At 36.8% G+C, this 16,395-nt stretch overlaps 1 protein-coding gene across 8 annotated transcripts in view; it reads right to left on the bottom strand.

Moving 5' to 3' along the window:
* The window catches only part of KIAA0586 (KIAA0586 ortholog), a 67,878-nt gene that overhangs the window by 22,791 nt on the left and 28,692 nt on the right, over positions 1-16,395 (bottom strand). For 6 of the 8 annotated variants that reach the window (XR_005820727.1, XM_040560113.1, XM_040560119.1 and 3 more), the window contains 11 exons: positions 15,657-15,853; positions 15,339-15,457; positions 14,563-14,747; positions 12,393-12,552; positions 11,617-11,842; positions 10,869-11,110; positions 10,296-10,363; positions 9,356-9,490; positions 7,563-7,743; positions 5,638-5,777; positions 789-870 (listed from right to left, as the gene is read on the bottom strand). Coding sequence is in view for 7 of the 8 variants with exons in the window: in XM_040560113.1 (XP_040416047.1) it covers positions 789-870; positions 5,638-5,777; positions 7,563-7,743; positions 9,356-9,490; positions 10,296-10,363; positions 10,869-11,110; positions 11,617-11,842; positions 12,393-12,552; positions 14,563-14,747; positions 15,339-15,457; positions 15,657-15,853 (1,735 nt within the window). In the remaining variant the exon portion in view is untranslated. The remainder of the gene's footprint in view (positions 1-788; positions 871-5,637; positions 5,778-7,562; positions 7,744-9,355; positions 9,491-10,295; positions 10,364-10,868; positions 11,111-11,616; positions 11,843-12,392; positions 12,553-14,562; positions 14,748-15,338; positions 15,458-15,656; positions 15,854-16,395) is intronic. The other 2 variants (XM_040560114.1, XM_040560116.1) reach the window with 1 other exon arrangement.

Below are 16,395 nucleotides of genomic sequence, written 5' to 3'. Positions count from 1 at the left end.
TACATTGCTGGTTTTTAGATTCCTGCTCTTAGCACTTAAGATGCAAATTGCTATTTCTCATTCTGTCACCTCCACAAACTTATTATCTGCTAACATAATTAAGTAGTGCAGTAATATGCATAGTTCATGTTATTCCAACACTGTCTTGAACTACAATAAACAAAAAAAAATTCTCATGCAGTATCATTAATACTTTTGACAAACACTGTTAAATAATCTCTAAAAATAGAATGGTTATGCACAGATAGTGATTTTCTTTTGTGACAGATAGTGTTATCTGTTACACACTAGCTTGAAACCCATCTTAACCCAGGCCATTTTAACACTGAAAATCTCTATTTTTCTCACCTTTACATGATCCTAATACTTTGTATTATCTTTCAGTTCTCCTCTAGTACCCCTGCATTTTCTCATGTGTGTGAACTACTGCCGTCTATCACCACATTATGTGTATTTTGTTTGCAGAACAGCAATTAATGATTCAGTTGACTACATAATATGCACATTGTGAAGCTCTTGACAAATAAAAATTTAAATAAATCCTTAATTGCAAGGATTCTGATGATATATACAGACAGATGCATTTCCAACCTTTTGGTAATTGCTGGGGTGCACCAAAAAGTATGCACACAGATTTGTACTGCATACAAACATTCAGAAATTTGGGAATTTCGTAGTAATAAAAACGAAAATTTAAAAATCAGATCTTTAGTATACATGAGTATACAACAACATTTAGAAGTTAAGTGCTTAACTGAAAGAACTATGTTTGCTTATTGACAATTTACCTTCTTGCTGCATCTCTTCAGACTTCCTTTTCACATGAATTACTCGGGGTCTCACAATTTGTGCATCTCCTTGGCTTTCCTCCTACATATCATACATTAAAATCATGTCAGAAAGCTGATTTTTAATTTAAAAGCACAGTAAAACTACGTGAGGCTTCAGGAAACATTCACAGAGGTTTTTAAAGATTCATTAAAGGTTATGCACTTGTGCTGCTTCCTTTCAGCTTCAAAAGAATTCAGATCTGAATTAGCTTACTGCAACTCTATTTCCTCTCGACTAACATCCTGGCAGAAGTAGGTATGGCAAAGCGCCATTTAGACCTGAAGACACAGAAGACCTTTAACTCCTGCTAGAAGAATGTGGCAGAAAGAACATAAGATTCCTCTGGCTTTCTTCCATACCCAGGACTTCTCCATGGGTATTATCCTACTGAATAAAAAGGGAAACAAACAAACAAACAAAAAAAACAACTAAACATTTCAGCACACATATTAGAAAATGCATGCCTAGTTTAAAATGTATTTCCCTGACAATGTTTTTAAACTAATTTTCCTCTCTTTCTTAAATTTTCATGAGGATCTATGTCTGCATCAATGCCTATGGGAAAACAGTTAATTAGACGCAACAAACACACTGCATGTTGAAAAGGGAGACAGCACATTGGCCAAATATGCTTGTTGTCCTGTGTGCTAACTGTCTGGAACAGTAATTGTGACCCAAGAACATTCCACCACATATACATAGGAAAGATGGAAAGTCCAAAACAGAGTTGTCCTGATTTTGGCTGGGATAGAGTTTATTTTCTTTGTAGAAGCTTGTATGATGCTGTAAGACTTAGAATGATGTGTGGAGACTTCGAAAACTCAGGCATTCTCTAGGACAGCCAAAATTGATTTAATTAGTTATTCTGTTGATTCCATAAATGAATATAAGTTTTTTAATGGAGATTTTTTAAAAAGATTACTTTTTTTTTTTTTGCATATCATAGAGCATTTGGAACTTATGGATAGAATTGCTGTTTGACTTCTGGGAAGACTATACGCCCTGAGAAGCAATAGCATGGGTATTATCTTGAAGACCTGATGACAAAGTACCAGCAGTATTTTGCTCCCCCACAGATAACAAGGAAGAAAAGTATACTTTAGTTCTGCAAGAGAAACTCTCCACAACAGAAGCCACAAGTGAAACAGAAGCCAGCCAAAAATACAGATGAAAAGGAGAAAATATATGTCCGTCACACAATAAACACGATGCCAACTATGCAATCAGGGCTTCCTGACAACCATCTCCTAGAATAAGGGGCATCTCAACAGCAATGACAATGCTTGTCATGTACTCAGTGATTGTTTAAGCCAGTGTTGCAGAAATCAAGGAGGAACAAAAAGGAAAGCCATTCAGTCACTCTCTTCCTCACTGGCTGCATGGCCAAGTTAATACTCCCCAGTGAACAAAGCTTAGAGAAGCCTACACTAGCAGGTAGCATGTCATCTCTGTAACAGGCATGAACACCACCTCACCGGCATAGCAGTGAGCTAAGGTTGACCAAAGTGAATATACATGCACCTGGGATCAAGCTAGCATCTCCTCAAGGCAGTATGTGCATGGATGGACCGGTAAGGACTGGCACAAACTCAGGCACCTCTACATAACATGATGCTGACCTACTCTGTTCACAATTTGAAGCTGACAAGATAAGAAAGATTTAAGATGATTTTCTGAAAGCAGAAAGGTCTAGCTTTAAGTCTCACGGAAATGTGATGGAAGGCCATCAATGCTACAGAGCATTAAATGTAAGCATAGAGGTATACCGGTGAGAGTCCATTTGAAATGTCTTGTTTGGTGTTTTTGTTGTGTTTTGTTTTTTGTTTGCTTGTTTCTTAATAGTTTTATTTTTTTAAATAAGACAAGCTAAAAAAAAATTAAACTTAACTGAGGTGCAAGCAGAAGTTGAGAGATAACACAGATTCATAACCTACAATTATGCATTCCTGGAGGACTTAAAAAAGAAAACATGTCTTTTGAAATACCAAAAATGAAAGCTAATGAGAATACCAAAGTGACAATCCCACTCAAAAAATGTTGATTGTAGAAAAACATTCCGACTTGTACAAGAACATTATGAAAATATTTTGCAGCCGACTTTCTAAAAATGAATAGGGGACTTTCAATGATTTAGATTTACCATCTTCAAAATGTTTAGCCACACAATTAGGATTATCAACATTCATAATCCTCCCATGAGGGCGCAATGATTTATCTAGAACAGGAGGAGCCTGGCTTCCTCCGAGTCATTCTGTTGCTTCTTAGAGTACGAGTATAGGGGTAAAAGTGGCCACAAGCAGCAGTTCATTCCTATATTGTTACACAAGAATGGCCTGAAGGGGTCAAACCAAAGATGCATTTAGTCTGGCATTCTGTCTAACAGTGGCTAAAAGCACATACAAATCTCACAAAAGTCCAATGCCAGAAATGGAGGAGCAGCTGAGGAATTTGGGTAGATAAGAAAATTCCTGTATTACTAAAGTCATTCGTTTTGGAGTGACCACACAGACTTCACTCCTCGTGACTAGAAGGCATTTGCTCCTGCCCTCCATGAAAACACAATGCTCTTTCTGTTGGTCAGAATCTGGCCCAGACACCTGTGAGAGGGAGCAAACAAGTGGTACATGTATGGCAGCTCCACACCGCTGCCCACAACCTCTCTGAAAAGAAGATCCTGTTCAGGTAGGTTACAAAAACCCACCCAGGCTTTGCCATAATAAATCCTAACATCCACAAGGTGCCTTCCCAGTTAAATAAGAACAAAGCTCTACAGAACTCAAGGCCCAGCTGGACACCACCTGAAATATTTTCTCAAGCCTCTCTGCAAACACTATTATAAAGCCTAGTTTTGCTCCTAAATGGATTGGTCTTCTTGCTCCATACATAGCCGATAGAATTTTAGTTCAAAGAAAGCAAAACAATGCCTAGAGATGAAAAACAAATTGTGAAATGACTGATGTCAGAGTCAATAACTAACCTGGGAGGAAATCTTTTAAGAAGTTTAAAGTGATTATCACCTTAAAACATTTCATAGAATGACTCATTCTGAATGCCTGAGTACCTCTTGTTTCAAATTGCTTTCAAATTACCTGGTACCGAGTTTTTTTTTCAGAGAAGGATACACAGATCTAGCGGAGGACCTCACGAAGCATGGCTTTGCCCCATGCAGGGCAGATGTTTACTCTGGTTATCACTTATAGGTATACACATCACAGAATAGCTAAAAATCTAGCCCATGAGAAAATGTGATTTAGAGTCTTATGTGAGGAACACCCACATGCAGGAAGAATATATTTTATTTGGGGGAAAACAACAAAACAAAACCACACACACAAAGTTTGGGGATTTGTCTGTTTGGTTTGGAGGGAGGGTGAGTTTTTTATGCCAGCAGGCGAAAAAGAAAAAGAACACAAACACAAAACCCCACCACACTAAGGGCTCAGATGCAAAAATAGGTTTCTAAAGATGAGATATACATATATATACATAATACACATAAATTTGTATGTATATTTTCTCTTTATGAAAGACACTGGGTCAGATCACTTTACATTTCTTGTATAGGTGAGACTATGTAACATGGGTCATCTTACACATGGTACATTACCATTTGCCTGTACCTTACACACAAAAACCAATTGTATCAGCTAATTCTTCAGAGTATGAGATGCAGATATGACTGGGTTCTTCATCATAACTACTGATACCAAAAGAAGGAAACACACCCTTTACACTCCCTACCCCTGTTATTTTTGGCTAGTGAAAGGATAGCAAGGATACAAACTTCACCTCAACAGACACTGAGATTAACAGAATCCAGTCTTGTCCGTGAACAATCACTCCAAGAAGTAATATAATCTGATGACCTCAAAGTGAAAGAGGTATATACCATTTAAAAACCTCTTTGAAGATGCAACACATCCCATCAAATGACATATTTAAGAACTGCTCAGAAAACAATAGCACAATACACATCAAGCCTCAAAAACAACAACAACAACAACAACAACACAACAACAACGTAAGATTGGTAAATATAAGATATTTTGGGCTATTCTTAATATAGACTATCAGGTAAGGACAGAATGCATCCAGGAACATAACAACTATGGTAAGTATATCATTACTTTCAAACACACTGTGAAGCTTAACATATCTGCCACCTCATTTATAGCTTTTGCCCCTTGCCATTTAAATTTACCTTTAGTTAGTGAGGTAACTAAATCTCTAGGTAACAGCACACACTAATAAAGTAGTAAAGGACTAACTTTATAGGTTTCAAGCAGAGATCAACAGGATCTTTCTCTACCTTCAAGTATCCTAAGGTACATCACCATTACTGCCTATCCAACCCTGCCCCTACTATTTCAGCCAAAGCTCCTGAAATGCTAATATCATTGGTTTACAACGAGAGAGGCTGAACCTCTACTATTACTTCCTTTCCTGTATATTCCATGTGTTATTTTTCTGTATTTGAAGTACTGTGTCCCTCCACCACTGGCATAGCCCATCTGAACTGAATATGTATACTACTAGGTCCTGTGAGACCGGTGAAGCAGCAAGGAAGCGTGGAAAAGGTAAAAAGGGGATCTCAGCCTAACAGAAAACATATTGCTGGATTCTGTCACAGTAAAATCATTTTTTATTACACATGTGTACCTCACATACAGCTTCTCAGCTGAATGTGTCACTTCAAACACACCAGTTCTGTGATTATTCACACTAAACATGAGAATTAAACATTTATTTTCCTAGGTTTCATTTTGCACTTTCTGACTAGTGACAGAAAAGATTCTTTGAGTTTACCTGGGAGGAACCCTTTGAGAGAGATGTCACGCTGCAGTCTGGTTGGGCTGCTTGCAGAACACGTTTTGAAACGGGTTGCGATTCCAGTTCAGCCATAAGCATTGGACCGTGACTCCTATCAGCATCTCCAAGAGTTTCTGCTGAGAGAGAAAAATAATTAAGAAAAAAAAAAATCCTTGATGAGCTGGAGCAATAATCTCCCAGACAGCTCATGTGACAGGATGTGGAGCCTTTTCAACAATGGACATGCACTGTTAAAGAGAATGATTCCCTCCTTACATGGTTCTTCAGATATCCATCTAATTGGCCTTGTGAGGTAAAAAGAAAAAGGAAATGCATCTCTGTGGAGATCAGAGAAAAAAATCAGCCTTATCACCTGTAGATTTCTAACATGGCAAGCATTTATTGTAGTTTCAGAGAAGTATAGTTCATGATACCATTATGGGCTTAATGCACTTTACCACACATACTGGAAAGAGATTGGAAAGGCTTCTTCATGAAAATGTTTCACTCTGCTCACTCTGCTGTGTGGATGAAAAGAAACCTGTATATACTCTTTTTTTTAAAGGGGTAATTTGCTGTATAATCTTGCATTTATCATGCTTTCACAGCCTGCAAGTGTGTAAAGCATCTTTATGAAAAATATACTGACAGATCATGAACTAACTTTACCCTTCTGCTATCATACAGAGCCAAAGAATGAATTCTAAGTCTAATTAACTACAATTATTGCTTAATTAACTGTAATTATTGTTCACTTTAAATACATGTGCCACTTCTCATTTGCATGTTGGTTTTTATATCCATAACTTCAAGCACTGAAAACAAGGATTTAAAAAGGAAAGACTGCTCATCAAGATGCTGTTACACACCTACATAAGCAACACCTTAAACATCCTACAAAGGGATTGTTTCCACGATACAAAAAAAAAAAGTCACAAAAGTGAAAATAGCCATACACATACAATCCCCAGAATTCTTACAAGATGTATCTGCAAGTAAATGACTCATTCTGACAAAGAAACTAGGTACCCACTACAAGGCCGTATGTACAGAGATAGACACCCTGAAATATGTAAACATTATATTGGTACAACAATTACTTCATTTCATCCCTAAAAACAATTCTCAAATGAAATGTTGGACCTGCACCCTAATTGTTGTGGCTATTGGGACATAGCACATAGTTCTGACTTGCATTAGACTGAAGGACATGAAATCTCACAAACCAGTGAATGGATACAGAACATTTGGAAGAAAAGAATAAACAATCATTAAGTTTTTTTTAGAACTGAATTTGACTTGAAAGAACAAAATCTGTATTCTACAGGTCTACTTTTGTATAGACAAGTGGGTACTTGGCATGATTTTTTTCAAATTGTAGGATATTATAGATGGAGAAGAGTGAAGACACATCTTGAATTAAGTCAATCCAGTTCTCAGAAACAGAACGCTAATCCTTTCACTGCATCAATTGCCTTTAAATTTTTAATACTGGATTTTGAACACAATCTCTAAAATTTCTGCACAGAGAAGAAATCATAGAATCATGGAATGGTTTGGGTTGGAAGGAACCTTTAAGGATCACCTTGTTCCAACCCCTCTGCCGTGGACAGAGACACCTTCCACTAGGCCAAGTTGCTCAAAGCCCCAGCCTGGCCTTAAACACTTCCAGAGATGGGGCATCTACAACTTCTCTGGGTAACCTGTTCCAGTGCCTCACCACTGTCTGACTAAAGAATTTGTTCCTTATATCTAATCTAAAGTTACTCTCTTTCAGTTTAAAGCCATTGTCCCTTGTCCCATCATTACACTCTCTGATAAAGAATCCCTCTCCAACTTTCTTGTAGGCCGCCTTAGGTACTGGAAGGCCACTACAAGATCTCCCCGGAGCCTTCTCTTCTGAAATAACAGTCAAATCATACCTGCAGTTTGGGCAAGCTGCCCTGGTGACAGAGAACGGAAATCCTGGTATGGTCTGTTCTCAGAAGTCTGAGCAGCTGCGTGGTCCATATTAACTGCGTGCCCCATTAGGATTCTCTCTGCTGCTCCGGTCAGCCTAGGTCTTTGGCCTTCACTGAGCTCCCCAACACTGTCATCAGAATCCTGCATAGAATAGCAACATCAGAACATCAGGTAGACAAAAAAAAAAAAAAAAAAAGAATTTCTTCCAAAACCAGGCAAACTTAAGTCTATACAACTAGCATTGAATAAAGGTAGCTAAAACTGAAAAGCTATCATCTAATTGGGTTTGAAAGCAAGATATACATTTATTAACACTGAACTGAAAAGAATTGGAGCTGAAGAACACCACTTATTTTGTTAGCTGTGTCACAATGTGATAAGAACCTAAGTTATATTTTGGCACAGAAGTCTTTAATATTACAGATATGTCCACTCTTGACTGCCTGTAACATTGGAAGCACCTAAAAGCTTTTGAATGTCTTTGTATAGCATGTCAGATAAAAACTTTAAAATATGTTTGAATGGCACATAAATGCAGATGGTTCTCTGGATTCTGACTTTCAAAGCTGCAACGAAAAATAACAGTTAACTTGCTTCTACGCAGGAAAAAAAGATGGCTAAATACACATACATGCGTGGAATCATTCTAACGCAATACTAGCAACATCTACAAGAGATTCCCTTGTATACAGGAAGGTATGCTTGCACACACCTTGCCAGAATCTGTGGAGGAATTTATTAGTGTCTTGTATGGACAGACCAAGCAGTCTGTAGCTATGGGAAAGCCAAAAACCAAATCAGAGATGCATTTTTAATTGGCAGTGCTGATGAGAAAATGTCATTACAATTACAGTTAGGCTCAGAGTTGACGCTGCAGAAAGCTATTCTCTAAGTTCATCCACCAGAGCTCATTAAGTAAAATAAAGACAGACAAATGAACAGTTAAGGAGGCGAGTGAAGTCAGTAATTATTTAGACTAAACTGACCAAGACAGAAGGAAGAAACTGCATATGCATCAGTAAAAATCACAAAAAGCAAGATCTGTCCTAAACAAAGGTGCTCATGAACTGTGTTGCTGTATTCAAAGTTCACTTCCTTTAAACATTCCTCCAGCTATGTCACTTAGAATAGACACTCAATCCAAACTATTATTTTCCACATAGAAGATACCTAGATGTGTTACAATAAATGACGTTTGCCCTTTGTGATGCAGTTGTACTTTTTCTGTTAGTCTGATTTTTCTGCCAACCAAATATGAATATTTTGAGGTTTTGTTCCAAGATCAGTATCAAGAGCATATGCAAAAGTGCATGAAAACATTTGCTGATAGTTACTCTTCATAACAGCCGTAAGAGCGTGTTAGGCAGGTAAGTGCAGTGAACCTGTAATGCCAAACATACCAGCTACATTGCTGAAGTGATGAAACACCTCCCTGGTGTTCCAAAGGACAAATCTGATACACTGAAATAATCACATACACACCTAGAAAACAAGGTATGTGTGACACTATGTACAGCTAACTTACTTGTACAGATGTGTAACCTTCAGTGGTTTTAGAAGTTTTACATGAAAATAGACAATGGCAGCGGGGTCACTTCCAGCAGGGATTGAGGTGTACGAACTTAACAGTAAGGTTAAGCTTGAAACTTCATAAACTTAAGATTTTGTCTACTTTTGAGTAAAATAGTTTCCTTCACACCTCACATGCTTGTGTTTCACTTTTGTGTTGCAAGAAAAAAAGACATTAAACTACCTCCAAATAGTGCATTCCTCCTTGTGCAGCAACAGGTGCTTGATTTAATTTGGCTAAAAGGGTCAGCACAGGATCCCTGTGATAGCCTTTATGGTGTCTTCTCACCACCTGCCCTTCGCTGGGAGGATCATAATCCTGAAACAAAGAAACATAATCCATATAATCCTTGATCCTGAACTTTTTTTTCCCCCGTAGGAATCTGCATCATTCTTACTTAAGCTCACAATTAAGCTTTTTTCTTTTACAAAGGAAGTTGTTACAGTTTCCACATTCAGAACCTGTGTCATGATAATCCAGGCATCTAAAAGTAAGCAAAGTGACACACTGCTTTCTTCTTTTACTCAAGACACATGCAAAGTCTTTAAAAAGCTTTATACCTAAGATTGCAATACTTTGTGAAGTACAAGGTCTTTTAAGTCTTCAAGTCCAGAGAACAGTTAAAAAAGTGGAGAATACTTTGACTTCAGAACCTTCCAAGACAAAGCATTACACCACCAGACATCAGATAAAAAAACCTCTACCGATGTTTTAAGCAGCCTTAACTAACTCCAGTCTCAGCTAACCTACTTTAATACATTAAGCACACGAGCAATTAAAAGATGGCTCAAAACTGAAACAGTAGAGCATAACCATGTTCTACTCTGTTTTAAGTTGTCTTGAAGTTAAAAGCACTAGAAATGAAAATGCATATTAGCTCTCTCTCACCTGCAGAATATAAGCCATTCAACTTTTTTTTTTAAATAAATTAGTTTGTACAATGTGCTTTTTTTTTTTCTTAGGAGCTATGAAATTCTAATGATATTTGTAAGCGTACAGTTTAAAAGTGTAAAATTTAAGTTGTAAGTTTATAAGTGAAAATGCTTAAAGGTCTTCCAATTTACGAAGCTGCTCAAGGCAGACTACCACATTAAATGCATTCCCTTGTCAAACATTTCCTTACCATTTCATTGGCATCTTGTAAAGTACTCATTAAGCTCTCAGTGATGTTTGGAAGAGACGGTCCTCCTTCTGTTAAGGTTGGAAAATATTTTAAGTTAGAAATATTAAAAAACATATTACTTGTATGAAAAAAAGCTAATGCCACTTTCTTCAAATCATTGCAACACAGTGCTTTAGTAAATTTGGAAACTGCTGCTACCAGATGTGTAGTGTAAAAACAGACTTCCAGCTTCCAGAAAATCACTCTTACACTTTGCTTTCAATAAAAATTTAGTACCACATGGGACTTGTGCAAGACAGTCCAAATTATTTTTGATGTTGATTTTATGACTCAGCAGCAGATTTAATCTTTTTTTCATTAGTAAGCAGGTTCATTTCATTTTTTTGTTGAAAAAGAGCAATGTCATCTCTTAAATTCATCCAAAAACATGAAGTGAAAATTAAAGGTCAGGTTTGTAGTTTTATCTGATAATGTATGAAACATAATTCCGGTAGACTGGATGAGAATTGTATAAAGAAAAAAAATTCCAAATTCAAAAAAAAAATAATTCCACAAATTTGTTTCATTAGTTACCTCTTGCAGCCAGCATCTGGCCATAGCTGAACACGACCTCCCCTTCTGAGATGGGTCTGTCTGCAGTTTCTGTTTCTGTGAGGGTAAGACTACTTTCCTGCGTGGACTGCTCAGAACTAACTGTAGATGCAGCTGATGGAACCTGTGGTTCACAAGGAAGCGATTCGAAGGGCCTCGGTGATGACTGCCAAGATGGAATAATCAAGGCTTCTGGTTCCTCATCATTAGCCACTGACATCTCACTAAAATGTAAGAATATACACCATGAACACACCAAAAAGCACCGAACGTTACAGAGTAAAAAATTAATATTGAAAATAAATTAATTTGCAAGTATTATTTTCAAATGGAAGAGTGCAGCACTTTACAGTCTAGTCCAAGAATCAACATGCTTAAATAACATCAATGAATTTCTAGCTATAAATAAAAATTACCACGTGCGTTCCCATTGAGGCAATAGAAAAGATAAAATGCTAATAATACAGTTTTTAATTGTCACTACATTTATTCCTGACATGTTACACTGTCAGTTTCATATTCAGTGTGACAGCGAATAAGGACACCTACATTCTGAGAAAAGTCCCAATTTTACATTTTTCCCAAAATAGAAGTTAAGTATTTCAGAAAAAGAATGCTGGTTTATCTCAATACCTCCTTAAATATACTTTGGGGAGTACTGTCTACTGGCTTTTTGAGGATATATTTATTTCTTAATAAACAAGAAAACCACATAGCCTGTTAAACTCACACAGCCCTGGGATGTATTGGTTCTTCAGCTACAGGACTGGGTTTCTCTTCTTCCAGAGGAAGTTCTGCATCATCCCATGGGTTTGGAGGCTTTGGTTTCCCCATTTTTGCAGCTTCAGAGACCCACTCTGAGGCAGGAGAACTTGGCGTGGCTATTCTAGGAGGCGTATTGATAGGAGTGATCACAGGTGTGCCAACAAGACTAGCAGCAGCTGGAATATCAGTTCCTGCATGTGTGAAGCCAAATTTCAGATCAGAAAGGAAAGCAGGAAGTAGCACTTGTAATGTTTGTGGTATCTTTTTGATAGTTATGAAGATGAGACTAGATTAAGGCTAGTTTCTTTTAAGTACAGTGGTGGCATTTGAAAGAGTTATAATAAAATCTCAATTGTTTACTTCCTTTAATAAGGGAGACTGCTTTGCATTTTAAAAACTATGCTGCTTTACTTGGAGAGTGTAAATTTGGCTCAAATAACATTAGGAACACAGGAAGGAGTAAAAGACAGCTATTTTTCTAATGTGAAAGGTGGGGGGACTAGGGGAGTGGAAATCACAGTGTAGCAATGTGCATGAAGTTTGAAAATAGAACTGTTACCAGATAGATGTTTGCTTTTTATACAAATTAGCTCATAATTTCTGTATTACATGAGTCCCCACTTGAATCATAGCCTCAAGAATGTTTATCCTGAGAGATAACACGTCTTTGAAGAAGAAAATTAAAGGCAGTAGATTAAAGCATATTTGCTCCTTCTAAAGTTCAATTATTATTTTCACTACCTGCTTCTTTCATTTTTTCTTGTTCATGAACATCTCCACCAATTTCTGTAATAGATGGAGAAGACTCTGGAGTTTTGACTGGAGGCAATTCTTTTTCTGAAGGTGGGGTTTGTGGTGGTGTGGCCTGGGGTGTTGGCAATGGAGTAGGCACAAGAGACTCCTGTGGAAAAAAAAAAATTTAAAAATGTAACGAAGTTGTTATCTCAATGCAAAACTCCTATCTTCCAAGTATCCCCAGAGTCAGTACAGCATTGGGGAGGGGAAAGGAGAGAGAAAGAAGTTATCACTAAACAGGAACAGTCATTGCTTAGGATACGTGCTTCACAGATCTAACTCCTCCATCTAAACGTAAAGTTGCACCAGGTTAAATTATTTGCCTGGACAAAAGAAGTTTACAAAAAAAAAAACAAAACAGTAAATTATCTTACAAGAATTATTATCTTACAAGAATTTTAAGAAAGCATTTGATACAATGTTAAGTAAGAAAATACATCCTTACACGGACAAAATTGAATCAATATATTTACCACAAGAGAAATCAGTTAAAGGTAAGATTACAAACAATGCAACTGCCAAGACAGTGAAGCACTGAAAAAAGCACAGAAACTTGTTCTTAAACAGTTCTTAAAAAAAAAAAAAAAAAAAAAATCAGTGATAGAGATGAATCTGACAAGCAAGTATGATGCTGGTTCTCATTCAGCCTACTATGGAGGAACGTGATGGATCTCTCCAGTTCTGTTTTCTGATATTTCATAAAGAAAACAAGATAATCAGGCTAAGGAAGGCCTCCAAGCTATTTTCTGAAGAATAAATCCTCAGACTGATGATTTTTATTAACAACTCTTATGGGAAATGAAACATGCTAACACATTTAGCAGTTCACACACAAACACATGAAATCATGAACACTGAAGAACCTGGTAGCTAGACTTAAGTTCTAGATAAACTTCACAGAAAAAAATGGGTAGATCAAGAACACACAACTACATATTCAAGAACTTCTGCTATAAACTAAGCATAAATAGAAAAAGGGGAAGAGAAAAATTATGAATGTACAAGTTAGCCAAAGGATAACTGTTAGACTGTTTCTGTTTCCATCAGACTGTTGGAAAAACCTTAAAAAATAAAAAAATAAAAAAGAAGGTTACCTGAGATTGCAATAAAGGCAGGAGACCATTGCTACTATGGCACAAGGCACTAAGGAAACCCCATCTTGCATACTTTATTATTGTTAAAAATGTGTATTAACATATAAGTGTTACCCATGGTCAAGACCAAACTAAATTGGAAAACACAGAAGCACTGCCCATCAGTGCGAGTTGAAAAACAAAATCTGTATGGATGATTGTTTCATTTAGCCTAATCAAACAAAGGCCCAAAAGGACAAAACTAATCACTAGAAGTTAGTAAATGAATATTTTAGTAAAGAGAAAACAACCATTTCAGTTAAGGGCATTTCAATTTAAGCTGGTACTGAAATAGGAAGACTTGAAAGGGCCATTAATTAATTCAGAATGGTAATGAGGAGAGAGGTTTCTAAGTATCAGAAGAAAAAGATCCAAAGAACAGCCCTCTTTAATCCATAATGGAGTGAGGAAGAGCCCTTTGAATGCAGACCTTATACAACACTGGACTGTAGCACAGCCATGCCGTTATCAAAATAAGAGACAGCTGTCATTTGGTTATCAAAGGGAACACAAAAAATTATTCTTTATTACAGGAAGCTCTACTAATCATTTAAGTGCTTACTAAAAACTACTGAACTTAAAAATTAGAAAGAATTAATACTTGTTTTTACATATATTCACTGTAGGCTGCCAGCCTGTAAGACCAAAAATATCAATCAGATCAGTTTATTTTTTACTTTTGCAACTTTGCAAGAAAGTACCATACCTATGTTATATTCAACAAAGTGAGAAAGGTTTTGTCTTGTTGCTTGTTGGGGTATAATAAGGAATAATCAGAAAATGCAAATCACACATGTTCAGCTTCAGTCTTTTTCTTGTACATATCAGTACCACTATCCTACCAAGAAACTATCCCTTAGGAGATGATTTAGTGGGTGACATTGGTAGTAGGGTGATGGTTGGACCAGATGATCTCGGAGTTCTTTTCCAACCCTTATGATTCTATGAACTTCAGTAGGAAAATTTAAGTAAAACACTCTTACCGTCGTAATTGCTGTACTTGGAACAATGCTTGTAGCAGCAACTGCTTTCTGAGCCTGCCTGTTACCCAGCATGGTCTCAATTGTCTCGCTGAGAGCTTCGTTTACAAAATGGCTAATCATTTCTGAGTCCACTGGTACACCAGCATTGACAAAGAGCTGAAAGCCTCCACCACCTGCAACCTGAACTGAAAATGAAGAAACACAAAGCACACACACAGGCCTCAGTTTTTAAATGTGTACTATACCGCAGCCATGTATTTTATCCCCTATGAACTTTTAAACATTCCTTTGAAGAAAGTGATTTTTGTACTTTGTAGACAAAAGAAACAGTAGAGAAGCAATTCAGGGTCACAAAAGAAAAGCAATTCAGGGTCACAAAAGAAGCCAGTAAATAGCAGTGACATCATAGGAAAAATGCATTTCTCTCTCATTATCACATTTTTATACGGGAAATAATTTTTGACGTATCTATTAAAAAAAAGAAAAGCAAACAAACATTACAGGCTCAGCAAAATGCTATGCACATGCGAAATCTAATTTAGATGGCCAATTTTTGCACAATGATTTGTGCATTTTGTGTATTGTGTTTTTTTTTTTTTAAATTTTGGTGGTCTAATAACACTTGTTCAGTCTCAAATTAAAGTATGCTCTTTTGTATATTAAGAGTTTCACTGGTATAGCATAATCTGCTCTTGGGCACAGCTATCTAGAGAACTTGTTAAAATTAGCCTATGCTTGAGAAAATCCATCCTCTGAGAACATTAACTCCTACTTACCAATATCAGAGGTTACACTCTCGCTGTCCTCCCCCTCTGATGTGCTAACACCGGGCACTGTTTCTTTCTGAACTGGGTACATCTCACTGATAATTTTTGCCATTATTTCTTGTTCCACCCTACAAAAATAAAATGTGTATAACTATCAGTAACCATCAAGACACTTCAAAGTATACAAAAGAGTATTCTTGTCACAAAATATAAGGAAGTTCAAAGGAAAGAGAAGGGAAGAGAGGGTGAGGAATAAAGGGAAAGTATTCTTACAGATTTCTTCCTTCTTTCATATATATTCTGATATTTTGTTACACTGCAACTCACCAATTTATCAACCTGTTTTCTATAGTTTCTCTCCTTTCAATCAGTTTATCCAAAACATCAGAAGATTGTTGAGGAGCAGATGCCACTGGAGGAAACACAGGACCGCTGTATGTTGGTGAGGCAACTTTAAAATGTCCATTAAGCTCTAGAAGAGGCTCAGTGAATTCTGGAATTTCATCCCTCTCCTCTTCCTGATCCTAAAAAATAGTTAGTAAATTAAATTATAATGTATTTTTGGAAGACAGTGTCACTGAGGTAACCATCAGACTTTTTTCCTCAAGAAACAGTTATGTGCATATCGCAGAACACAAACTACATTCTCCCTTTTTATTATGTTGAAGTTAATTGACACGATTCTAAACCTAGCAAATCATAAATCTGCAGAGGTATAAGGGCATAAGAACTGCTGGGTAAAATAACAGGATTGGGATTTTATTTCTCACACAGGGCAGGGAGCCAACGGTAATACTAATACTGGATTAACTAACTTGTGACGTAACTGTGTTTTTTTTTTTAATATGTATTTGAGAAATACACCTCCTTAAAAAATAAAGCAAGCTTAGGAAACTTTTTACAGTCACTTGCTGGATTAGTGGGTTTTGTTGCTGGGTTTTGTTGTTGTTTTGGTTTGTTTTTAAAAATTAAACTTTCTGGCCTGGCTGAAAGATACATTGCCAGAAGTGTGCAGAACAAGCGTGCAGTCATTCAAAGCTGTAATAAAGTTGCCATCACTGAAGCC

This window comes from Cygnus olor, chromosome 5 (assembly GCF_009769625.2).
Source record: "Cygnus olor isolate bCygOlo1 chromosome 5, bCygOlo1.pri.v2, whole genome shotgun sequence".
NCBI classification, from domain to species: Eukaryota; Metazoa; Chordata; class Aves; order Anseriformes; family Anatidae; genus Cygnus; species Cygnus olor.
Note: the sequence above shows the minus strand (reverse complement) of the source record. Positions and strands in the feature narration are given on the sequence as shown.